The sequence below is a fragment of the Lissotriton vulgaris genome, chromosome 1_1 (genome assembly GCF_964263255.1).
Source record: "Lissotriton vulgaris chromosome 1_1, aLisVul1.2, whole genome shotgun sequence".
NCBI lineage: Eukaryota > Metazoa > Chordata > Amphibia > Caudata > Salamandridae > Lissotriton > Lissotriton vulgaris.
In genome coordinates, this window is record NC_141685.1 from 1,816,587,310 (window position 1) to 1,816,613,549 (window position 26,240).

The window sequence follows — 26,240 nt, forward strand, 5'->3', positions numbered from 1 at the left end:
ACGGTATGCTCCATAACTGCAGATCTGCAACCAAACACAAACTGGAAATCTCTGACACTATCACCCACCACAATCTCGACATGCTCTTTCTCATTGAGACCTGGTTTAATGACTCCGCTCACACTTCATTTGATCTTCGGGTCTACCCAGCGCTATATAAAACTCTTTAAATAAATAAATACTCTATCCTCAGAAACGACAGAACAGACAAGATCGGGGGTGGTGTTGTGATTATCTTCTGAAACTCCCTCCAAATCAAAGCCTTTCCCACCATCCTCTTTCGCACTTTTGAATGCCTTTCCCTAGAACTCCAAGTTCATCATGGCTCACCCTTCAGGTTCCATGCCATTTACCACCCGCCTGGTAATTGCTCTTTATTCATGGAGGAACTCATCGACTTCATTAGTGACCAGTATTCACAAAGCGACAAGCAGATCTTCCTAAGTGATTTCAATCTCCACTGGGGCTCCGTGGAAGACTTGGCTGCCAACAAGCTTGCAACCTTTCTCTCAGCTAACAACCTTGTCCAACACTGCTCGGAAATTACAAACGACAAGGGCTTAATTCTGGACCTTGTTATTTCTAAATCAGACCAGCTTACCACTGTTCCCTCATCCGTGTAGACTCGTCAGACCATTTCCTCATTCCCTTCCGTTTTCACCTCTCGCACATTATAACTCTCGGCCAACCTAAAAGAGCCTCTACTTGGTTCCACAACACAAAAAACATTAATCTTGGGACTCTATGTTATTCTGCTAAACGTTCGCTTCCTAGTCTAGACCCCAATACGGATGTCAGCGATCTCACTCCCCATTGGCTCTCAATCCTTGCAGTTGAAATTGACAAGGTTGCTCCACTCCAAAGCAAAAGGAAAAGACCCACCCCATCAGCTCCTTGGTTCAATAAAGCTCTCTATGATGAAAGGGAAAACCTTAGAATCTTGGAGAAACATTGGAGACAATCTCTATCCACCTCCAACCTCTCTCTTTTACGTTCAGCAAGATCCAAATACCACACGCACATTTTCCAGGAAAAAACATCACATTTCAGATCCCTCCTTGGTTCAGCTAAAAACAGATCCCAAAAACTTTTTGACCTCATCAAAAACCCAAATTGTTCTCCCCAAACCATCAAACCTGAGGATGCTTCAAAGAAAGCAACTGAGTTTGCTATATTGTTTGATAAAAAGGTAAAATCTCTGGTGGAACAGGTCACCCACCCCACCCCCATTGAGGAGCGAAAATCCTTAGTCACATGGCAGAACTTTGCCACCATCTCGGAAGATGATCTCCTCAAATGCATCCTCGAAACCAAACATTCCAACCATTCTTCTGACCCCATACATAGTGTCATTGCCATTGATTTCTACACCAACATTCTCTCCTACTGGACCAGGCTAGTTAATCTCTTCTTCAGTCAAGGATCCCTCCCAGTTGTCATCAAAACTGGACAGGTTACCCCCTTCTAAAAAAACCCTCTGCAGATGTAAACAACTTCAATAACTTCCGCCCCATCACCAATCTCCCTTTTCTTTCAAAGATCACAGAAAAATGCGTTCCCAACACATTATGGACATTAATCTCCTCAACATGTTCCAGTCTGGCTTTATTAAAAATTGAAGCACTGAAACAGCCCTGCTGCGAGTGATCAATGATGCGCTGCATATTCTCGATTTGGGGGAATCATGCCTTCTGATTCTTCTTGACCTCTCTGCAGCCTTTGACACTGTTAACCACCATCCTTAACACTCTTCAACAGATAATGGGCGTGGAAGGCACAATACTCAAATGGTTTGCCTCATTCCTCTCGGATAGTTTCCAAATGATCAAGATTGCGAACAGTCTCTCGTCTTCACTGGTGGTTGGTCAAGGCGTATCTCAAGGTACTCTCCTTGCTCCCACTCTGTTTAATCTCTATCTGGAACCATTATGGAACCTCCTAAGCAAATCTGGAATCCTCTACCATCTCTATGCGGATGAAACCCAAATCTACCTCAAGGTGTCTTCCTCACATGATCTCTCACTACTCAACTCTACTCTCAACTCTATTCACAACTGGATGTTAGTTCACCAACTCGTTCTCAATCCCTCCAAACGGAATTCCTCCTCTTATCTAGCTCTCTCCCCCTGCCTCCTATTCAATCCTGGATGGATCAGTTGAATTTACTCAACAGTAAACCCGTCATTGTTGATTGCGCTAAATCCTTAGGTGTCATACTTGACAAAAGACTCAACCTAATCTCACATATCAACTCCATTGCCAAGAGCGCACGTTATCAGCTGCGCCTTCTATGGGGGATTTGTCGGTTCTTCCCGGAAAATGACCTTAAAACCTTGGTCCAATCGCTAGTTCTCTCTAGACTGGATTATTGTAATTCTCTTCTGACTGGCCTTCCCAAATCTCACCTCTCCCCCCTCAAATCTGTCCTTCATTCAGCAGCTCCCTTCATTTCAGGGTCCAAACGAAGTGACCACATCACTCCTATCCTGTCTTCTCTCCGATGGCTTCCCATCTAGGCTAGAGCAATCTACAAAACGGCATGCATCACCCACAAAGCTTTGCACTCTTCCTCCCCTCGCTATCTGGCGAATAAACTGAAATTGTCTGGAGGCTCAAGACCTTCTTGCAATGCGGAAAAGTTCCTGCTTGAGCCCCCCTCCTTCAAAAGGGAAAAATTGATGGCGCAATCATTCTCAGGTAATGCGGTGAGAATCTTAAACTCGCTTCCTCCTTTGCTCTGTGCCATCACCTCCATCCAGATCTTCAAAGCGGACCTCAAATCTCTTCTATTCCAAAGATATTTTCAGAACTAATTCCCTCCTTCTCATACCCCGCCAGGAAGTTCTTTAGTCATTGTAAATTTATCATATATATTTATATTTTTGTTTGTACATTCTGCGCTTGCTGTGTTTGATATTGTATTCCTTTTGCCTGCGTTGTTTTGATTCTATGGCCTGCTATTTTTCGCCAGGAAATTCTTTAGTCATTGTAAATTTGTCAAACATATTTATATTTTAGTTTCTACATTCTGTGCTTGCTGTGCTTGATATGATGTTCCTTTTGCCTGCGTTGTTTTGATTCTATGGCCTGCTATTTTTGTTTGTTCCATTTTTGTAACAGTTCTCTCATGTAACTGAACTGGCTCTATTGCACAGTGCTCTGACACCTTTGGGTAAAGTCTGCGCTTTATAAAAATGCATAAAATAAAATAAATAAATAAAATAAATAGGATCCAGAGAGAGAGGCCAGTGTGTTGGTTGCGTGGGGCAGAGATAGCTTGGTTCCCAGAGCTCAAGTGAGTGGCCGGTAAAGTAGCTATGCCAGATGCAATATATAGATATATTCATACTGCAGACCAGAGGACCAAGACTCTGTTAGGATCACGCCTATCACCGGATACCCTTTCCTTATTCCCCGCAGGATACCTATGACTGCTGCTCTATGTAGCATAGTTCTAAGCTGTATCTAGCCCTTCCTTCCATCCTCTTCTTCATTCCAGTACCATGACGGCCTTACCATACCATTGCCATTTACTTCCCATATCCACACATCTGACATGAACCTGGCTCCAAGTCACCATACTTTTACCTGCTTAGTGCAACATACCTGTGTGCCAAATATCTTACGCTATTACATTACCATAGCAATTACAGCTGCACTATAAGCCCATTATAAGAACTCGCGTTTTTCCTTTTTAAGCGCTGTAAAGTAACTTTTAATATTGTTTTGCTAATGGTTTTCGGTTTATTGACTTTAGAAGCCCCTCGTGGACTCAAGGTTGTTGACTTACAGGGCATCACTTACATGTGCAACGTGCGCTTAGCCTTCCCAGACATATTCCTTTTTTGTCATGTCTTTTTCGCCTACATGCCTAAATGCAAGTTGCGACAGACCCATAAGCACTGCCTACCTTTAAATCTCCTGTGCCTCTGCATCAGGTTTTTATCACCGACTCTGTTGCTTTTAGTTGAGAAGATGCTTGATTTTTTAAATTTAATTTATAGCTTTTGGGTATGCCAAAGTAAATACATGTATGTCTCATTGCATAGGTAACTATGTTATCTGTGTGCACATGTATCCTGTTTTAGTTTTCTATATTTAATTGCCTCATGGAAAGAATTTTGAAAACTGATCCTGTGTGTCTATCCTCAATAGGTATTCCTTTCCGATAACCATTTCTTACTATAATGTAGTGTCAGAACACTACAATGGCTGCTGACCTAGATTGAGAGTCGGTACTGACCTTTCATGATGTGCCTGGTAACCAAATATAATGGGTTTTGCATTCTTTGTGTTCCTTCATTGAAAGTAGTTTCCTTCATTGAGTCTTGCTTTAGAATAAACAAGTTTTAAAAGCAACACTTATACATGAGGAACTCCAAACATTAAGATCTACATTTGTTTACAGAAACTATTTTGGTAGTAAACCCTGCTAGCTGTCTGTGCTTATAATTTTTACATGCAACCCTTACATGACTTATTTTGCTACTCATAAGGTTGAATGGTCTAAAAACATCCGATTTTAGCCTACACAATGAAATTAAATTACAGGTGGGCTGATCCTCAAAATACATTTCAATAGTGATTTTGTTCATGCCTTTTATTTCGTCATCTGCTGGTGCTGAACACCAGTACGTTCTGTTGCCTTCTTCTGGCCTGATATAACTGAAAGCATGCCACATGGAAATGAGGTTTGTTGTGTACTCAACTAGCTGTGTAATACTTCATAAGATTACCACGCCATTCTGAACGTGGTGTTTACGAGACATCCATGGTGGTACCAGCATTATGATTATCAAATGCCTGGTGTTTTTTGGGAGTAGGAAGGCATGAGGTGAACTCCGTGAGACCTGTCTGATGCACTTCACTGACCTCCGGACAGAGTTCTCGGATGCTTACTTTTGGGGGGTGGGTGGGGCTTTGTTGAAGGGCATGGAGTACAGTCAAACCAACCTTCAATCAATGAGAGTTAATCATCCTGTCTGTGATCATGTGAACTTGAAAATACAACAATGTTTTTAAATGAGAGAAATTTAAAGTATAGAAAAATGTTCTGCAAAAATGTTCATGATATAGAACATTTTTCTGCATCTTAAATTTGTCCCACTTATAAAAATGGCTGTATTTTTCAGTTATATATATGACACTGTGTATACCAGCTACTGGGAGCAATATTCTTGCTGTGGGTAAATGCAACACTTTGAAATGGGAAAAAATTCAACTTAAAAGTAAACTTTGTAAGGATTCCATAAAACTCATATTTTAAAATTCTCCTATTAAAAAGTGTTACATCTACAAATAGAAGGCATCTTGCACCCAGTGGCCTGTAGATAAAGCTATATTTATAACAGAAAAACACAGCCATTTCTTTAAATGGGAGGATTTTTAAAGTGAAGAAATATGCTTCTATAAATGTTGAGACTTAATTGGCTTAATGAACAGTTGAGAAAAACAATGACTGAATGCCTATAAAAATATTTTCTTTGCCTTACATTTTTCCAATTTTTTTTTAAGGCTAGTTCTCTGTTATCACGCATTGTCCACTGGCCATTTGGAGCAAGAGGTCTGCTGTTTCTAAATGTAACACTTTGAAATGGGAGAAAATTAAAATGAAGAGTTAACTAAGCCATTAAGGTAACTCTTCATTTTAATTTCCTCCCATTTAAAAGCACTCAGAAGCATCATTTGTTCTCACCCAATATTGAATTGACAAGGGCATTTATTTAAGACTCATTTAAGGCTTTAGTTTTCTGGCAGCTTCCTCTATTTAACTTTCTTGATAGAAAACGACCAGCAGAGGTCAGTAAAATACGAAAATCCCTTTAGCATTCTCTAGATTCCAGTCCATAGAAATTGTCTTCCACGAGCACCCGTAGACAATAATTTTTGTTTCAAATCTTGAATTTTCAGTGATATGACCACCGAAGGCCCTGATTTTATATTAAAAACAGAGCTTTGGGCTATACCATTTCCCGCTGAAAGGCAATATTTATCTCCATGTGTTCCCATACCTGGCATGTCACGCAGTTTGGTGTTACTTTACCTCCATGTTTCAGCACCCAGGCTGATGTGCTGCATAGCTAAATACATATAAGATACCAAAGGCAAGACCGTTTGCATTGCAAATGCGTGTTTCCTTTGTGCACAGATTAACTCAAACTATCTCCAAGTTAGTGTATATTTTGCTGACAGCAAAGTTAAAAAATACAAAACAGTAATTCCTTCTTTGTGTTTCCGAGGTCTGCTGTTCTCAAAACATGCACTAACTGCGAGATACTTTGAGGTAATGTATGCATTTAGGATGCCAAACAGAAATGCACAGATCCCATATGCGCCAGTGCATTGAAGAAAATGGAGTCATAATACACCACGAATTGTACAGGAGGGCATGCATAAGTTAACAAGGCGAGGACTACAAGTAGGGGAGGTTATCAGGTGCTGCAAGAGAACTGTTTTGTCCAGGAAAGCATAGAATAAATGTTAGCATACCCAGGCCTGATAGATAAGCCTCAGCAGGTACTGTTCTTCGATAAGCATGATGACAGTATGTGATTGACCAAAAAGATCATGGTGTCTGTTAGAAATAGGGGTCTCTAGTTGGCAATGGTTTGCACCTTCATCCAAGTAGGGACCCTTCTTTCTAGTCAGGGTAAGGGGGATACACTTCAAAAATAACCCCTGCTCGCCCCCTTGGTAGCTTGGCAGGAGCAGACAGACTTATCACAGAGGCAGTGTGTAAAGCACTTGTTCACACATACAGTAATACACTGAACACACTACAAATTTTACACCACACCAGTTTAAAAAATAAGTAATCTTCATCTAAACAAACAAGACCAAAACGACAAAAATCTGCAATACAGTAATCAAAATGAACTTCTTAGAAGATAAAAACAATTCTGTCCAAAGCAAAATATAGATGCAACACTTTCAACACAAAGTACCTTGGATGCGTCAAAATCATAAACAAAAACAGCCGCAGGGAAGGTGATGCGATGGTTCCTAATGTGCAGGAAAGTTGATGCGTCGGTTCTTTACTCTAAGGAAGGTAATGCGTTGGTTCCTTACTGCAATGAAGGGGAGGTGATATGTTGGTTCCTTACTGAAGGGGAGGTGATGTGTCAGTTTCTTACTCCTGCCCAGGAGTCCTTGTAGACTTGGCGCCCTGGTGCAATGCCAGGAGATCTGGTGTGATGCTGGGGGATCGGGATGCGTTGGTTTTTGATGCGATGGCTATGCGGCAGCAACGGTGCTGCGTTAGTCTCTCCAGCATTGGTTCTTGCAGCCGCACAGCAGGGCCTGCATCGAATCTGTGCAGTCATCTCGGACTTTGTAGATGGGTGCACTCAATGTGGCTTGCAGTGATTTCTCAAGCCGCTGGCAGGTGCTGCGTCGCTTTCTTCAGCAGCATGATGCTGATGCGTGAAAATTCTTCCAGCATGGAGGCGATGCATCGAAAACAGGTGCGGATGCGTCGTGCTTCTCTTAGTTGCATCTCTCTTCCAGCTCCCCACAGCAGAAACGACCTCCAGAGGCCCAGAACAGCAACAGGCATCACGTAGCAGTTCAGAACTCCCAGCAAGGAAGTTCAGGAGAGCTGGGGGTGAAATATTTGGGTTCCTGAGACTTCAGAACAAGAGGCAAGCTCCACTTCAGGCCCTTTGAGATCTTCCTCAAGCAGGAGACACAGAACACAGCAGAGTCCTTGTCCTTTCCATGGCAGAAAGAGCCACTGCAGGCCAACCTCAGACAGCACCCAGCAAAGGGGCAGTACTACTCATTCAGTTTCTCTAACTCTTCTCCTTGGCAAAAGTTCCTCTTGATTTCCAGAAATGATATAAAGTTCTGGGGTCTGGGCCTCATTATTTATACAGCAATTTTATTTGTTCTCTGGTGGCAGAGAAACCTTGTGCTCAGTCTAAACCAATTCTGTCCTAACTAGTCCAGCTTCCCGGCAGGAGGTGGAGATAGCATTGTGTAAGGCAGACCAGGCCAATTCAGGTGAAAGGAAATCTCCTGCCCCTTCCCTAAATGCAGCCCAGGTCTATTAAGCCCAACCCTGACCCATCCAGGAATGACAGGACACACCTCAACCCTCTTAATAGCAGTCTACAGTGAATGTACATCCCCAGACCCTGTCACTCCAAAACCAGAAAGTCATAACACAACCCTGCAGAGACACACAGGATGATTAAGCAAGAAAATACCCACTTTCTAAAAGTGGTATTTTCAAACACAGAATGTGAAAATAATTCTTACTGAAAGATGCATCTTTATATTCAGAGTTCAGGCATACTAAACTTCACTTTCCCATCTTGTCCCAATAAAAAGTTATATTTAAAAGATGTGATAAACAGTCTTTATGTGAATATTCACAAGAAACATCTGAACAGACTCCAGCTGGTGCAAAATGCGGCAGCCAGGTTGCTAACGGCCACACAAGGTTTGTCTCGGCTAGAAAGGGATTTCGGCATCTCCACCGGCTTCCAGTAAAACAACATACACAGAGCTTTGCACGGTTTGTAAGTCCTTCACTGGCAAAGGCCCTGACTATCTGAGAAAATGCCTTCAACGGCGTGTCCCCTGAAGAGCAGTGCATTCCTCGGAAGCAAAGCAAGTGGCCATTCCCCGAGTGAAAAAGTGAACTGGATGGCAGTAGGTTTATCGCTTGTGCTGCTAAAGCTTGGAACAACTTACCAGCTCATCTCCGGAATGCTACCGAGCTCCTCTCCTTCAGGAAGGGACTGAAAACATGGCTGTTTTCTGACTAAGTCATCTCCTACCCTGGAAACAGTTAGGCAGTCCTCAGCTCCAGGACACCCTTGGGTAGAAGTGCGATCTAGCCTATTCGACGCTCACGACGGGCCCAGATTGTCGTGAGTCACAGTGGAGCTATGCTCATGACGAGCTGGGCTCATAATAACGGCTAGGCGTCGCCCACGTGCGATTAATTCCCTGCCTCTGCGGGAGAATTAATCAGTGACCAGGGTTGTGACGAGCACCGCGGCGCCGTGCTCACCCCCTGCCCCTCCCGCACCGTGGGGGAATTACACCCGCAGCGAAGGGGTTAAAAGCTTATTAACATAACATAACATAATAGTTAACAACAAAATTCACTGTAGTTCACTATTGGGAACTACGATAGAAATACGATAGAAATACGATAGAAATATCGCCGCTTAGCGGCCAAAAACGGCCGTTTTTGACCGCTAAGCGGCGATATTTCTATCGCCCTATTAGCAAGCTGTCCCTAACAGCAGTTAGCGACAGCTTGTAGGCGATAGCAAGCGGTTTGGGGCCCGCTTTGCATGTCAGCGATATTTATCGCTAATGACATGCAAAGTGGGTGTACCCAACCTGTTAGCGACTGAAAGCAGTCGCTAACATCGCTATCGCCTATTATCAACGCAGGCGTGGCAATGGAAATATTCGTGCTAAGCGCGAATATCTCCAAAACCTAACGCCTGCTCAGACCAGTTCTTAGCCTGTATATCCAATGGGAGGTGGATATTCAGGCTAAGTCTCTGTTAGCGATAATGCATGAATATCGCTGGATTTACAGCGATATTCACAAATTTCGCCACTATTGCCGGAAATTGTATCGCTTCAGAGCTAAACGTTGCTAATAGCACGTTATATCTGCGATGAAATCCGGCGATGCTCGGCGATAAAAAAAATGTCCCTAAGCCTATTAAGCTATAATTATCGCTAGTTGTTGATAATATGCCCCTTAGGTTTGGGAAAGTATTAGCACTCCTACTTGACCCCCAAGTACCCACAGTGCTCACCCATGGTTCTGCTACTTCTTTCTCTCAGGTGGGGAAAGCCGCTGGGCCAAGATGACACAGCCTGCACTGTACAGGGTGAAAAGTAGTAAGGGCGGAATTCAGACCTAACATCTGCGCACATAAACTTGGTGAATGGCATAAGACCCCACAGCAGTGCTTAATTTGTGCCGGAGGTTGCCTGTGGGGCCACCAGAAATTTTTCTTTGGGACCAGCACTTATTTTTTATCATCAGATAAGGATCACGAGGACAGGGAAAGCAAACAAAGGGTAAAGGAGGTGGAAGAAAAAGACAGAAAAATCGTCTGAAAAGGAAAAAGCAGGAACCTGCAAGAGTGAGATCAAAGAGCAGGGAGTGCGTGATGGATGAATAAAGAGCATGCAAGAGATTGAAAGCTGAGTAGCCTTGGTAATAGGTGCACCGACATTTAAAAGCACTGGTGGTAGGCTTCTGAGTAGGGTTTTGAGGACCTGCCCTCACGCTTTCACAAATTAGGCACCCCCTATAGACAGCAGTTTCCTCATTGAAGTGGCTATGTGTAATAAAAGCTAATTGCACTGCCCGTAGTTAAATGCTGTCATTATTTTGAAGCGGTGTAGTTGACCCAGCTCTAGCCCCACCTCTTGAGAAAGGAAACCACGCCCTGTAGGCTCCTTTTCACTCAGGGGGCTGGAGGATGCCAAGAACCAGACCAGGAAAAGAATCCCATCATCCAGCAGCATGACATGTGAAAGTTTTGACACCTGCTGTGGCCCTTTCTATCCCAGGAACAGTCAGCAATGCTCTTTTCTGATGCCAGAATACACCGCGTGAATACCAGTAATCAGACGCCCCTGGTCCTCATCAGGCCTACAAGAATCACAGTCATTGCAGTTTACCGGATGGGGTCTTGACTCAGCAGACTCCAAAACACTTCAGTTTGGTACCCTTTGGTATGTACAGCTACTGCGGCCATACTGTAGACTTTTTAAAAAATAAGACAAATCCTTTCGCATTATTTTTCTACCTGTTTAATATGAAATTGAGTTCACAGATTTTTCTTCAGTCAATACATTTTGAATCCGAACTAAAAGGGGTGAAACGGACTGTAAAACCATTGGGCTTGCAAATCTTTTTAAAATATTAAAATTAGTTTTCACCAGAAATAAGTAACGTATTTTAAGAGTTGAACTTTTCAACATGACTATTTTGGTACCTAAAGTCGAGCCATTTGAAGATACGATTCTGCTTTAAACTAAAATTTCCATCGTCACATTTGAAATGTCGCTAACAGGTATCTCCTCCACTAATAATTTAAAAACTTTAGTCTGGAGAAAATCCTGTTTACTCATTTCTCTATTTTGAGAAACATTTCCAGAGCACCATGGAATATCAGTATAAGGTCCATCAAAATCGAAAATGGCAACAGTAACTTCCGAGTCAGCACTTTTACACGCGCTGAAGACCATAGGAGCCTTGGAAAAGTTGTTGGAAACGATTCAACATGTGTCAGCTGTTTTATGTCTGGATTTTACAGAAATTAAATACAAAAAGTAATATTAAAATTGGTGTGGACATTAAAATTCGCCTGGTGACTTCATATACTTTGGATTCCTGTTAACCTGACTTCCATCTGTTTCATTTGAGTAACATCTTTGAACCCACTGGATTGACGGGCCTAGTATTCCATGGTGCTCTAGAAATATTTCTCATATTGTGAATATTTGAAAGTTTCTTTCTAATATTTTTGTAACACTATTTTGGTGACAGAGTCTTTTTGTCCCTTGAGCACACATTACTTGTCTCTGTTAATTGTTTTCCTGAATTTGTGATGTGCGATCATTGCGCTTTGACCACTTTTCACCTATTTCTCTTTTCACCTATTTCTCTTTTAATTTCTCTATTTTGTAATCAGCAAACCCGGTGCACCTGGATGGGCTTTGTTTCTACTATGCACCAGTACACATTTTCTCCAAAATATTTTGCTTGGATGGGAACAGCTGGCCACACGTGTTCCTAGAAGTAACATATTCATTCTCATGCAGTGTCCGTCATGGCATAATTAAGGCTCACCCAGTTTGGCTTCATCCAGCCCTACATTTCCCGGTACATTTTTCTAGACGGAAACGACTTCTGCCAGGAATGACCCTCAGGCGACTTCACACACAACAATAAAGAGGGATGGGCGAGTACTAAGACCCTGCACAGCTAGTTATTTCTGACCCTGGTCATCACCAGTGGCGGCTGGTGACATTTGAACGTGGTGAAGCGGAAAATGATTTCTGCACTGTAGCTCGCGAGCGCAGCGTGCGTTCCTGAACACCCCCCGCATCCCCCCCCCCCGAGAAAAATTTGCAAATCGAGTGGACAAATGGTGCATTTGCAAGACATTTTGAGAAGGAAGGAAGGTTAATAAAGAAATTGTGAAAGTGCAGTTATGACAGTAATAAAGAGATGTCATACAACATAGGTAGCTCTGGTTCATCACTGTCACTTTCTGGTTCATCACTGCCACCCTCTGGTTCATCACAGCACCCTCTGGTTTACCACTGCTTCACCACTGCCACCCTCTGGTTCATCACTGTCACCCTCTGGTTCATCACAGCACCCTCTGGTTCACCACTGCTTCACCACTGCCACCCACTGGTTCATCACTGTCACCCACTGGTTAATCACTGCCACCCTCTGGTTAATCACAGCACCCTCTGGTTCACCACTGCCACCCTCTGGTTCATCACCGTCACCCTCTGGTTCATCACTGCCACCCTCTGGTTCATCACAGCACCCTCTGGTTCACCACTGCTTCCCCACTGCCACCTTCTGGTTCATCACAGCACCCTAAGGTTCACCACTGTAGATTATGGGGAGAAAGCAGCCCTGCCCAGCCAGCCTCAATGAGACAAATTAATTTGGGGCTGGCTAATGTGTTATCACAGTCCCCATACATTTTATATACACTTGAACCTTTGCACGAGACGATCCCTGGAGCCATAATCCCTGCACAGCTCAGCACATATCCGATAAAGAATTGTGCGTGTCCGGGAAGCTTACAGCATCCATGGCTGGAGGGGGTGGAGGGGCTCGCCGAAGCCCTATAACCCTCTAATGGGCGATGCGCGCGCCTGCCAATGATGTCCTGGCTCGTGACGACATGAAGCCACCAAGAGGTCCCAAAAAACAAATGCCCTATGTCTCAAGCTACGTCCGTTGTTAGAGCCATGAATCAACACCCTTTTTCTGCCCCTTTTGTCAAGCATTTGAAGAGGACAGGCTTGAAGAGTAATGCACACTGCCTAAATAAGCAACAAACAAAACGTACGATTGCTGTAAAAGACAACCGGCTGAACCTCTGCTTTGGCACACCTCGTCCACAGATTCTGAAGTGGGTTAAAACACCTTGTAGACATTTTTGGAGCGCAGGAATCTACCACAAAGGAGCGGACTTCTGATCCGAGGTAGGGCGAAGGAGGAAGTAATCTGTGAGGATCGCTGTAAACTCGCCCCATTGACCTCTGGCTCAGGTGTGATTTGTTTCTTACACACACTTCCTGGATTTCCAGCAAAGCTTAGCCCCCATTAGCGTCAATTGTTTATGTCACTTCAGTGCAGGAATTGGAAACAATTTATTCTGGGCGCCCATAAATTGAGTGAGAGTGGTCAATGTGTGGCAGAGGAAAGAGAGTGGAGTTACGAGGGGAGGAATCATTAAAAAAAACAGTCTTACAGTCAACTTATACATTTTTAATAAATATGCCTCAAATAGATTTGCCACAAGGAAAAATGTGAAGCTGTTCTGCTTAAATAATTGCACAGTACAACGTCCAGCCAGCAGCTTAGCTTAGGGGAACCTGCATCAAGTTAGATTTTTGGGCACATTTGCGAACCAAATACCAAATCAGCCAAACCCGCCATGGCACTCTCAGGGGTCCAGCTGTGGGGGATCATGGCTAATACTTTACGGGTGGGAGTTTGAAATGCAAAAGGGCGGTAATCACCAGCAGTATATTGTGGCTCACCTCAGTAGTTTTCGTTGCAGAAGTTGTCGATGTCCAGTACGCTAACGGTAGTAGTCCAGCTCCACGATGCGGCAGGAAGAGTTACCATCAGGAGCACGCACACCAGGTGAGGTGTGAAGCAGGCAGCACTGTGTGTGGCAGTGGCTGCGGGTGCGGGGTGAGACTAAAGATTAGGTGACGTCACGTCATGCTAGGCGTCATCAGGCAGGTCGGACTGAAGCTCAGGATTGGCTGAAGCAGCCAAACTCCCCGCCCCATTAGGAGACCGGGGGCTGAGGCATGAGGCAACCCCCGGTCTCCCAAAGGGGAGGCTAGTGCGCATAAAAATGACCAGTCCGAAAGCAGACATGCGCACTAGCGCTGTATGAAGGCGGATTCCTGAGCGTGTCTGCACAGCCCCACCCCCCCTTTTCCTGATGGTTTCTGGTCCGGCCCGATGACCGGCCAGAAACTAGTAGCTGAATGTGTCATTTAGTCACACATTGGCGGTCCCGGATGGCGGCAGTGCGCATTGGGAGGGCAACGCCCCAATGGACGCTCCGCCACTGGTCATCGCGGTAGAGCTAAGTGCAAAGCACGTTTATTTTTTGTGGGGGTAGAACCCTGCAGGGGCGCGCGAGTGCTGTACATAATGAATGTTTCAGTGTCCCTCTCAACGGGACTTATTCCATCGACCTCTGAAGAACAAAAGAAACAATTCACTACTCTGGGATCCGATGCTGTTATCTGCAGATTTTCCACACATCTTTGCTGCAGGCTCCTTAACCATCCGAGCTACCATTACCAATTTGCTTCCTCTGAACGGTCCTCCTGCGACTCTCCGTATCTTGGTGCTGCCTTTTATAACAACCTCTGGTGCAAACAGCACCAACCATTTCTGCACGTGCATGCAAAATAATACTTAAAGGACCTTTATATGTCTGCAGGTAATATATTAATAGCACACATTTTGCATAATTAATTGATGCCTTGTGTTCCACCTTAGAGGTGAAACGCACATACTGACCTCACTGCTGTATCATAAAAAGTTAACTAACCTGTACATTTGAGTCCATCTCCCTCATAAAACGGCTTGCACAGGCACGTGTTGTTTTCTTTACAGACGGCGTTACTGGAACAAGCTGGGGAACACACCGGCAGCACATCTGCAAAGGTGGATGGAACAGCGTTTGTTTAGTGAGAGCTCTCAGAGGTAGAAAGATGAAGGGCATGGTCTGCACGGAGGGGTTTGTGTTATGGAAAACGGATATTTGCACCACAACTTGTAGACAAAGCACACTTACCAATGTTTTGATTTTGTAAAGAGACCCCATGAAAGATTTAACAGTAGTGGCCTTACTGCTAGTAAGTACTCACTGCTGCACAAGGGGAGAGAATGACAGACACATTTATTGCCACCATGGAATAGGAAAACCTCAACTTTATTGGAATTTACAATCTTTTTTCTGGAAGGATGAGCCTGATGTACTTGGGTTTGCCCCTTATTTGAGACAATTTAAAAACTTTCTTGAGGCAGAACTAGCATGCTTAACCACAAAACCCAGACTGAATCTGGGATGAGGGAACCAGAGGCACTGGGTGCTTGGAGTCGGCAGCCTCCAACAGAAACTGCTTACCACAATGAAGCCGCTCCCAGTGTGGTTGCTAGTGCAAGTGCAGATTAATCTGTGAGTGCAGGCATCTCACAAAAAGTGAAGGACTGGTCTCACACTCCACCTGGTGTCATGCTTCATCATTGACCAGTCCTCGCCCTCTAAAAACTTGGTCTAATGGGGATGTTATTGTTGCCCCACCGCTATCAATGGGGTCGACATGTTTCTGCCAGCTGGCCCAGTTGGGTCAGTGGCATTCATCAGGACAGAGACAAACAAATAAACTGCGGGCTCCACTCTTACCAAACTGTGGTGAGAGGATTTCCACTCTGCGGGGTGATGTATATCACACTCCACCGTGATGTGGCCTATATCTAAAGCCCTGTAGTTGGGACACTGTGTCCCATAGGAGGGTGAGGGCAGGAGACCCCTTAGGTCAACATGATACTTGACGTGGTCTCTGCCCCTGCGCCTACATCTGTGCTCCTCCGCTCCGGGACAATAACACCCCCTTTACACTGATCATTTTGTTTTAACTACCATATAGATGCCAGCAATATTAACATTTAATTTGACATCTATAATGGCTTTTTAATCTCACTATTTTCTTCCATGGGCCCCCACTTAGTTTAGAAGTGCATCCCTGTCATCAGGTGTATGCCCGCCCTATATCAAACCAAGTTTTTAGACGGCGAGGACTGGTCAATGATGAAGCATGACACCAGGTGGTGTGTGAGACCAGTCCTTCACATTTTGTGAGATGCCTGCACTCACAGATTAATCTTCACTAGCACTAGCAACCCCACTGGGAGCGGCTTCATTGTGGTAAAAAGAACTAGCATGCTACCTGAGGCCAGGAAGGGGAGTCTTCAGGACTGGGTGAAGCTCAGAAGAATGGCATCAAGACTGGCTTAGCAGGGTATTTGGCCAAGTCAGTGATCTACATGAATTAGACCTTATTTTCTTTCTTAAGAGCATCTTAAGGCTGACTAACAGTGAGGAGAAAGTTTTACTAATTCTGTAATAATACAGTCCTTTATTCTGTAAATGTGCATGCCCCTTTTATCTCATGAACACTGTTTTTAGCTTTGTTATAAAATGTACCCTACATGTAATACATGCGTGGTGCCCTGAGTATCCGACTACATGGGAACATGGTATACTGACTTCTTATTTTAGCCCTGGCATTATGTTAATTTAGCATGTGTGCAGAAGTCTAGGCCAATCTCTGACAATGTGAGGTCCAAGACCTGTCCTGTGACACGGAGAGACACATTAAGCACACTATTATAGTGAACAGTGGACTACAGTCCATGTGCAGGGTTCATCATTTAAAGCGGTAGTGGCAGTGCACTATGTTTAATGATGTACATTATAACAAGTCCTTTTGATGTTTTTGCCAGTGAGAGAATGTTGTACTGACCTCTATCATGTAAAGGTCCACTGTTCTGGATCCAGACCCTTGCTCTGACATCCTGTATCCATGTTGAGTCTGTGCATGTGTACAATGAGCTTGTGATACATGTATGGTTGCAAGTCCTGTGGGAGGGTTGTCTGAGTCTAATTACTAAAGATACTGGAATCCACTTTGGATGCTCTGGCATAACATGGCACACGATTGAGGGTGCAAGAGAAGGGTTGCTGCACTGTTCCTTGTGGAGAGATAGGGGAGGTTTAGCTGGCGTGACCAAAGGTGTTTGAATGACACCCTGGGGCATCCATTATGTTGGATGTAGTTGCCTCACACACCCAGAAGGGTGTCATGCTTCATCATTGGCGTTTGCTCCTCGTCGGGGAGGCGGTGCAATCCCCGACGGGCTCACCTCAAGAGGGGCTCATGGCCTTAATGAAGACATTCCCTGGCACTCACTGTAAATCATCCTGTTCCACAATTTGTACCGTGGTTACCCTTATCCCCTCGTTCTCACACCTGACAAAGGTGAAACATCAAGTGTAAATACAATATTTAGTCTAACTCTCCCTTGTTGTCACTATAAACTCCCACTGGCCTTGACCCACATGTCAACAACAGGTTTCTGCCACCAACACACCAGGGTCCGCCTGACTATAAGTCATACATACGGCCGATAGACCTACACACCCTAGCCAAGGGATCGACACTGTCTGCTCACAGGAGGTTTTCTGCCCATTACATCATGGCCGCCACATTTAGAACCGACATCAGGCCGGACAGCCTTTCCGATATACACGCAGAAACTCAATGGGCATGTTTTTGATATATACGGGGTTATTCCACCCCCAAGGGTTTCCCATATCAAGGCCCACTAGTGTAAATCATTGGTCGCTACAAACCCAAGTGATTAGCGATACAGCACTTCCTCACCATTACAAAATGGCCGCCACAATACCGGCGTCTATCATGTGACTTTACACTGTAGGCGGCGACGCGCCTGTGCGCGCCGGTTTGTTTGTTTGTTTAAATAACTCTGACCGCCGAGCTCTCTCATCTACTCGAGCTCGGCGGAAATGGGTAGGTCTCTCCACGCGGACACAGGCGAATCGAGGTGAGTGACACCAGCTTTAGCAGGAGAAGGGAGGTCATAACTTTTACCCCTAGAGCATTACTTTGTTAGCGCTATTAACCCAGAGGTGCTACTTATGTACTCCCCTTTAGCTATATCTAATGGGCTCACCCCTGATGTTCTGTCCCGCCGACCCCTCATGTGGCAAGTAGTCCCTGACCAGTAGGTGAGTAGGGAGCGTGTACTTCATAATTTACAGCTATTGTCAGGCAACAGTGTGAATTTGTTTTTGACAAGCCACAGTATTTTTAATCTGTGCCTTTACCACACGAACTGCTCATTATATGACACTGAATGGGCAGTACATCCCTCCTAGACTGCTGCATTTTAACCATTGTTTTTAAACATCACCCTTTTTCACCACAGTCCCCCTCACATACTCAGTGATTGTGTGTGCTCCCCACATGCATGTTGCACGCTCAATATTTCCAGGCATGCATTGGTTGTGCTCAATAGTTCACAGTACCACCAGCATGCCACATTTTCTACATGCCCTGGCTTTGACGTGACTTGTTTTGGTCTACTGTAAAACGTATTAACCATTGTTTCTTTTCTCTATGTTTAGGCATAGGAGATTCCACAGAGGTAACATACACCACACACATGACACAAGCATGTTGTTCTTTTCCTCACTTTTGTAAGGTCCTGATGAATTGCGGGTGACTTTACCCTAAGCGAGAAACATGTCGACCACTTTCACTTCTAGCCTTCTCTAGGGTCACTCGACCTAACCTGTAGACACCTAGCGAGCTAGTCCCACGTTTTAACTGCAGCCAGGGGACCCCCAGAATAAAGTGAATTTCGGTACCCCTTGCTACATTTTAACAACCATATCATAACAACACACCATCCTGCCCACACACCCCCACTTCACCATAAGGCTGTTGGATAAAAAGATCTCCGCCAAAGAGCCCCTCTTGAGGTGAGCCCGTCGGGGATTGCACCGCCTCCCCGACGAGGAGCAAACACCAATGATGAAGCATGACACCCTTCTGGGTGTGTGAGGCAACTACATCCAACATAATGGATGCCCCAGGGTGTCATTCAAACACCTTTGGTCACGCCAGCTAAACCTCCGCTATCTCTCCACAAGGAACAGTGCAGCAACCCTTCTCTTGCATCCTCTGTACTAGATACGGACACAAGCTGTTACTGGACCTTCCACCATTCTGAGTGGTAATCAGTGTCCGTTGATCAAGTGATCAATTGTCCTCCCTCCTTTTTGATAAAAACACGATTGAGGGTCACAATAGCTTCCCCAGATAGGGATTGCCTCTCTCTATAAGGTGGAGAACCCAGTCACTGAAGTGAGGAGAATGGAGACAGGGCTACCATTAGTAGTTCCATGAATGCTCTCTTGGAATGGTTTGCTGATTGGTTCTTCCTGAGCCTTCCATTAGGTAGATGTGCAGGATGACACTATCTGTTGTTTAAGGTGAAGAAGTTGTGAGGGAGGGCATATCCTTTTGTCTGTTTGGATTACTGCTTTAGGATGGCAGCCATGTGCAGAGATCTCACACTTTATTATCCCCATTGTAAGGAAATGCCTCTTTTCGCCCGATCACTTCCGTTATTTTGGACTAATGCTATTGGTTTTTAAACTGCACTGGCACCCAGCTAACCAGACCCCAGTTCAAGTGCTCTTAACTTTACCTTATTACCTATAAATTCCTAGTATATGGTATCCTGCATCCCCAGGACTCGTAAGTTGAATTGCACTAGTGGGTTGCAGCACGTATTGTCCCGCCACTAAAGGACCATGAAAGAATGACTCTAAGCCTGCTACAATAGCTTGGCTGGTCAGTTTTAAAACTGCCATTTCAACATATCAAAACCACCTGGTTGCCAAGCCTAAACCTTCCTTCTTAATAATATAAGCAATTCCTAAAGTATGTCTTACTAGCCCTAAAACAGTGTGCATAGTATTTAAAAGTAGGAAATATGTATGTAATGTTTTTACATGTCCTTACATTGAAAAAAGCCCAACCCCCTTTTCCACGGTATCACAGCTGTCTGCGTCATAGCAAATACAGTGTTACTTTATCACACTTAACACTAAATTCAGATTAGCACTTGCAAGAAACATACTTCAAACACACATTTTCATAGTTAAACAAAATACAACTTAATGCTAATGTGGAAGTTTATTTATTTCAGAAATAGTGACTTTAGAAAGTCACTACTTTTCCTGCCTAAAGGTTTTAGCAACCTTTTCAGAGTTAATCCAAACCTGTCACCGGGCAGCCTGCTGGGCCCCTGCAAGGAGGTGTGAATGGCTCCCACTAGTACCAGGGAGAAAGAAGTGGACTGCAAGGTCCGTTGGCTGACTTCCTTTTAAGGTACAGGGCCACAAAATATGATACATTTTCCAAGAGCCCAGCTGTCAAGTTCCAACTTGATTTTCCATTGATCCTGCTGGCGGCTTCTAGGAGAGTGGGTCCTTACTGGTACTGATAAATGCTTTACACATTTCTCGTATGTTAATCCTGTCTGCTCTGTGCCATTGCTACCACAGGTTTAAAATATTGAGATCTAACTGAACCTAGCACTGACTTATGGCATTATTACTTGTGAGGACTCACACACCACCAACTAATAATCCACTTTGTCACACAAATGTTGTGGCTACTCCTTTTTAGTTCCGCCCCAGCGATACCTGTTGTGGAAAGAATCACTGCTAAGCAAATGCTGTGCCTGGACTCTAGGCTGAGAAGAAGAGTTATAAGAGGACCACCCCAAACCCGTGCTGAAGCTTGAAAATATTAGATCCAACTCCACTATCTGGAAAATGAGTATAGATATGAAATCCAACCCGCTATAATTTGTAACCAGTCCCAAGTTCTTCTTGACCAGGAAAGGGAGTGCTTCATGCACTCAAAGAACAACTGTAACCAGGGTTGGTGTCTATCTGACAGCAGTCTAAGAGGTGAGGTATCATCACCAGGAGTCACAACCTTCTGCTGGAATAGCTGAGGGTATGCCAAAAGATACACCCGAGCCTGTCAGCCTGGTGAGAGAGGGACGGAGTGTGCTTAGACTGGCAGGAGGAGAGACTATTCAGGAAGGAGAGGCCCAGCGGAAGCTGACAAACTTAAGAGACTGATCCTGGAGTGACCAGTGCGGGGAATACCCCACATTGTGCAGTTTTTCAGAAGCTTCAATTAACACTGCACCAGGCTGTTTTGAGGTAAGTATGAGTAAGTGTTCCTTTTGTATAGGTGTATATATATTTGAGGCTGAATCCTTCTTCCTTGGGTGCAAAGTGTCGTTCAACCGTAAAAAATTCATTCCATTTTCATTACAGTTTTACCAAACAAATCCTTTATTGATTCAAAAGTGAACACAAACAGCCGACAAGTGTTTCGCCCTGTGTGGCGAGTGGCGCCAGGGCTTTCTCAAGGCTATTTTAATTTCATTTGGACATTCTTTAAGTTTCTTCAGTTTACGTCGTTGTGTATGATCAACAAAGATGTTTCCCAAGATTTAATTAAAAAAAAGTAGTTTAAAGCACCATGCGGATGGGGATGAGTAGTTAGGCCACGGGAAACGTGCGGGGAGCGCTCCTGGTCCTCGTGGGGCAGCTGGAGACCCCTAGGCCAGGGGGAAACCATCTTTGTTGATCATACACAATGACATAAACTGAAGAAACTCAAAGAATGTCTAAATGAAACAAAGATGGTTTCCCAAGATTTAATAAAAAAAAAGTAGTTAGAAGCACCATGCGGATGGGGATGAGTAGTTAGGCCACGGGAAACGTGCGGGGAGCGCTCCTGGTCCTCGTGGGGCAGCTGGAGACCCCTAGGCCAGGGGGAAACCATCTGTGTTGATCATACACAATGACATAAACTGAAGAAACTTAAAGAATGTCCAAATGAAATTGAAATAGCCTTGAGAAAGCCCTGGCGCCACTCGCCACACAGGGCGAAACACGTGTCGGCTGTTTGTGTTCAGTTTTGAATCAATAAAGAATTTGTTTGGAAAAATTGTAATGAAAATGGAATTAATTTTTTACGGGTGAACAACACTTTTCACCCAAGGAAAAAGGATTCAGCCTCAAATATATACACCTATACAAAAGGAACACATACTCATACTTACCTCAAAACTTTGCAATTTTGAAGCTCATAGGGTCCAGAGCCTTGAGTATGATTCCCTCGTCCCTATAAAAATTGTGAAAACAGATATAGGCCTGGAATCCTTGGACTTATTGTTTTTGTTGAAAGCTGCACCAGGCTGTGTCAACATGAGTCGACCTGGCAGCCTGGCATGGGACGAGTGACTGGTACTGCCCTCTCTGAAATAAATATCAAAACAGGAAGCCCAAAACCAGCCTGGAGTCCGCATCTGCCCTGAAGCCTCATGAGAACTTAGCTGGGAGGGCATAACTAATGCCAGCTGAAGCACCAATTCGCAGCCGACCTGGTAGGACCTATGCTGTTGAGTACTGGTGCTGACAAGAAAGCTGCCTGAGCTCATCTAATGGAAATACCCCTGCATGCAGCAGCTGCTGCGGTGACCTGCCCCACCCCATGAGAGCAGAAACACTTCAATGCACTGACCGGATGGCCACTGAGCAATAAACGCTAACCGTGTGCGCTTGCTGCACCTGGGGATGAGAGAGACTAAAATGTGGGTTTGTAAAACAACCATACTTACTTCAGACATAGTGGTACAAAAGCCATCCTTAAACTTTGAACTGAGTTGCGTACTGAATTCATGAGAACTTTGAGCAATCCTTTCCTATAACCTAGCATAGTGGGGATGTAACAGCGGGGTCCAGACCTCCGTAGGAGGGGAGACATTAACCAGGAATGGAAGGGGAGTATAGTACTTCATGATCTGTAGCACAACTTATGACAATAATGTATAGGGAATCGACTAAATTGCGTAGTATTTAGTTTTTCTGTGAGATTAAAAAAAAGTACTTTTTTAAAGTATCTTATAGAATTGTGCGTGCAAACAGGAAGATAGAGGTGCTATTGAATTTCAAGCCCAGATTGGATAACTTTGACTTCAACCTTTCAAAAGCAGTTGTTTAAAATAAAAGTAATTTTTTTGAATGGGATAGTATGTGTTGAAAAGCACTATGAGAGGTTCCTTCCTGAATGCAGGTTAAGAAAAGCACAGGTGTGAGCAGAGGTGTATAAGAGAATTCTCCAATGTTATTTAGTTTTAATGCACATAAAGTTACTGTTCACTACATACTTCCATTGCCAAGCATAGAATTTTGAGGGTGAAGAAAGACCTTACAGTCCTTGGAGAGCAGTCAGTGCTTATCTTTTGATTTTTACACGTTAAGGCCCTTCATAAGGCCTCCAACCTATAGAAGAGATTGGATATTCAAACCCCCTCTTCAGGTCCAGCGCCAAACTCCACCACCCTCTGCAGCTGCCTCTGAATAGCATGCATGAGCCCTACGGCTATACTTGGCACAGCAAGGCAAAAGCACAATTTGCACAATATCAAGTCTATGTGCATTTCTGGCTGTAAATGTATGAAGAAAGGCACAAAGTATTCATGCATTGCATGAACCCATGCAACCCTAGCACGTGCTCATTATTACAGTTTTCATTATTGATACAGTCTAAGATATAGGCATGTTTTTGGCCAGTCTAGGTATAGCCATAGTTTCTGAAATCAGCAAGTACCTGATTGAAAAAACCTAAAGTCTCCACAGACCTAGTTTAGTTTCACAGCTCTTTCCTCCCCAGCCGCTGTCGCATGTGCAGTCACCCGAACCAGTGATTCCCTCATCACACTGTCCATGACCTGTGCAGCTACATGCTGAAAAAACAGAAAGAGCAAGATCTTAACAGTTGTGTTATTAAAGAAGACAGTACACCCAGAATATACACCCCAACATCATATCACACATAGCCAAAGCCGAAGTATAAACACATACAACTTCCTTAGATTCATGTTCCATCCCTAAGGAGCAATCTACTATTACATACTTTTAAAATGAACTATATGAATAAGTCCTGAAGACCTGAACAAAATATATAAATTATGCAACTGCTGACCTTATGGAAACTGGGAGAAGTTTACACAAACTGAGTGGACATGAATTATGAATTCCTGAACAATGATTTAAGTGGATAGGTTTTCTAAGTCGGAATGAGAGACAAACTAGAGCTTTATACCACTACAAAATAAAATAGATGATTGTGTGGCAATTATTGTGCACCACATTAAAACCACAATACAGACATAGGTATTGTATTGATCTGTAGTTGCAGTTATATGGTGCCTTCATGCCCCGGACAGTGCGCTGGAGTGCATTAGTGGATGGGTAGACCTCTACACTGCGGGGAGTGCTCGGTTGGATGGGTGTTGCTTTAGTGTGGACTAGGTGGGAAGCGTTTTGATGTTGTGCATGATTGACCAAAGTGGTGCTCTTATCCTGAGTAGGGCAAAAGGGTATAGTGAGAAGAAGAGGAGTGACACATTGAATGTGCATTTTACATGAAATTATAGCCGGGTCGAGGTTGACTCCTGCTCCAGCTCTTGGCAGCTTTATCTCCGGATCTAGTCTTCTACGGCTGTTGAATAAGTTCGATCTTGTAGGCCCTTGTCATCTGCTCTGGCTCTGAAACTCTGCCTATTGTCTCATGATTTAAGTCTCAGCAGATTTTCTTCTGCTTCTATTCTCTTTAGTTCTGTCTTTTAGCTCTTCGCTGCTGTTTCCTTATTTTACTCTCTACAGTTAGGGCTGGACTAAAAGCCACAAATGAGCAAAACTGTTTAAAGCAGTGCCACCGCTTAGGAGGCCTTGATAAGATGAGGCAATGGTGACATGCTTGTGTCATGGCAAACCATGCCTGTTGCCCACCGGGAAAGGCCAGAACTACTGCACAATGGCCAGCCCTGTCTACTGTTCTGTCCTAGAGGGAGGGGCATGGAGTCGCATGAGTAAGGTGACTCCTCTAGCTTTTGCGTGCCTGTGTCCTGGTCTGACTCACTGCAGCTCTGTCTATTACTCTTGCTTCTGCAGCTGTCGCTGCAGTACAGGCAGCCATAATAAATGCTCTTTAGCATCAACCTGGAAGAACTAACTCTGGGCATGTAATGTTTACAGGGCAAACATGCAAATGATCTCGGAAATCCACAGACAGCGACAGAGGAGCAACCCACAGGCATACACTGGTTACAGACAACTGTGGCAATTAATATGAATATTTTTCTCGGGGGTGACAGCAAAACAGCCCACAGGCAAGCACTTGGTACAGGCTTCTATGGCAAATGATACATTTGTCACATCCTGTGGTAAACCTGGATTTACCCTGGATACCAACCTCCCCCTTACGCAACACATCGACAAAATAACCAAAGATGGCCTGGTACCAGCGCTCTTTTCTAGAGAAAGTGAGACTGTTTTTTCCAGTGAGGGGCTTCAGAACTTCTGTTCAAGCCCTTGTACTCTCATATCTGGATAGTTGTAACTCTCTGCTCCATAGCCTCCCAGACTCCACACTGGCACCCCTTAAGAGCATCATTTAGTTCTAATTTTTTTATGTATGTTTATTTCGGAGGTCCATATTTTAACACAGGCAGTGTAGGGAATTGAAGCTACTAGTTGTGTAACCTGCAAAAGTAATAAGTATACAGTTCTCCTTACTGGGAACCAAGCACCCCTTTGTAGAGCTATACTCTCTCAGGCAGAGAGGCAGAGCAGTCCGAGGCCTACTCAGGGAAGTGGTGTGGGCTAGTAGTCACCGTTCTCTGGCACACAATGAAACTCAATAAATCATTGTCCAGCCATTGCATTTTCTTTAGAAAAGGAAAAGTACATTTATTACACACACAATAAAATACTTCTTTATAATATGTTCATAGGCAGATGGAAAATACCATAGATGACTTTTCATAATCAATTCTGACCCCTTAAAGGGGGTCACACAAATATATGCTGTACGTCTATTGGCTTGGTAAAAGGGTCAACATCAACAGACTACATGTTAAAGACATAATTTTGCATGTAAATGTAATCTTGAATAAGAATAATCATGTGTAAATGCACTTACTACGGTCAATGAAACGTGCACTTTCAATCAAGAATCACTGTTATAATTATTGTGTCTATAAATCTATTACATTTATCGAAACATATATCAGCATTTGTAGACTTTTGAACCTTGAAAATGCAATCATAAAATACATTTTGGCCTGCAACTCTAGACTTATCCCCCAAGAGAGTGCTTCAATATGTGTACCATAATTGGAGAGAGTACAATCAGCCCTGGGGGAGCCGCACTTCCAGCGGTAGAGCCAAAGTTCCAGACTGGGGAGTGCTTTGTAATATTTAGAAAATTCCAGAGGAGTC

General features: G+C 44.1%; 1 protein-coding gene across 1 annotated transcript in view; it reads right to left on the minus strand.

Moving 5' to 3' along the window:
• Nucleotides 1-26,240, minus strand: part of STAB2 (stabilin 2) — an 880,852-nt gene that overhangs the window by 87,554 nt on the left and 767,058 nt on the right. The window contains exons 57-58 of the mRNA XM_086919174.1: nt 23,597-23,701; nt 14,820-14,927 (exon numbers count right to left, since the gene is read on the minus strand). Of these exons, the coding sequence (XP_086775300.1) occupies nt 14,820-14,927; nt 23,597-23,701 (213 nt within the window). The remainder of the gene's footprint in view (nt 1-14,819; nt 14,928-23,596; nt 23,702-26,240) is intronic.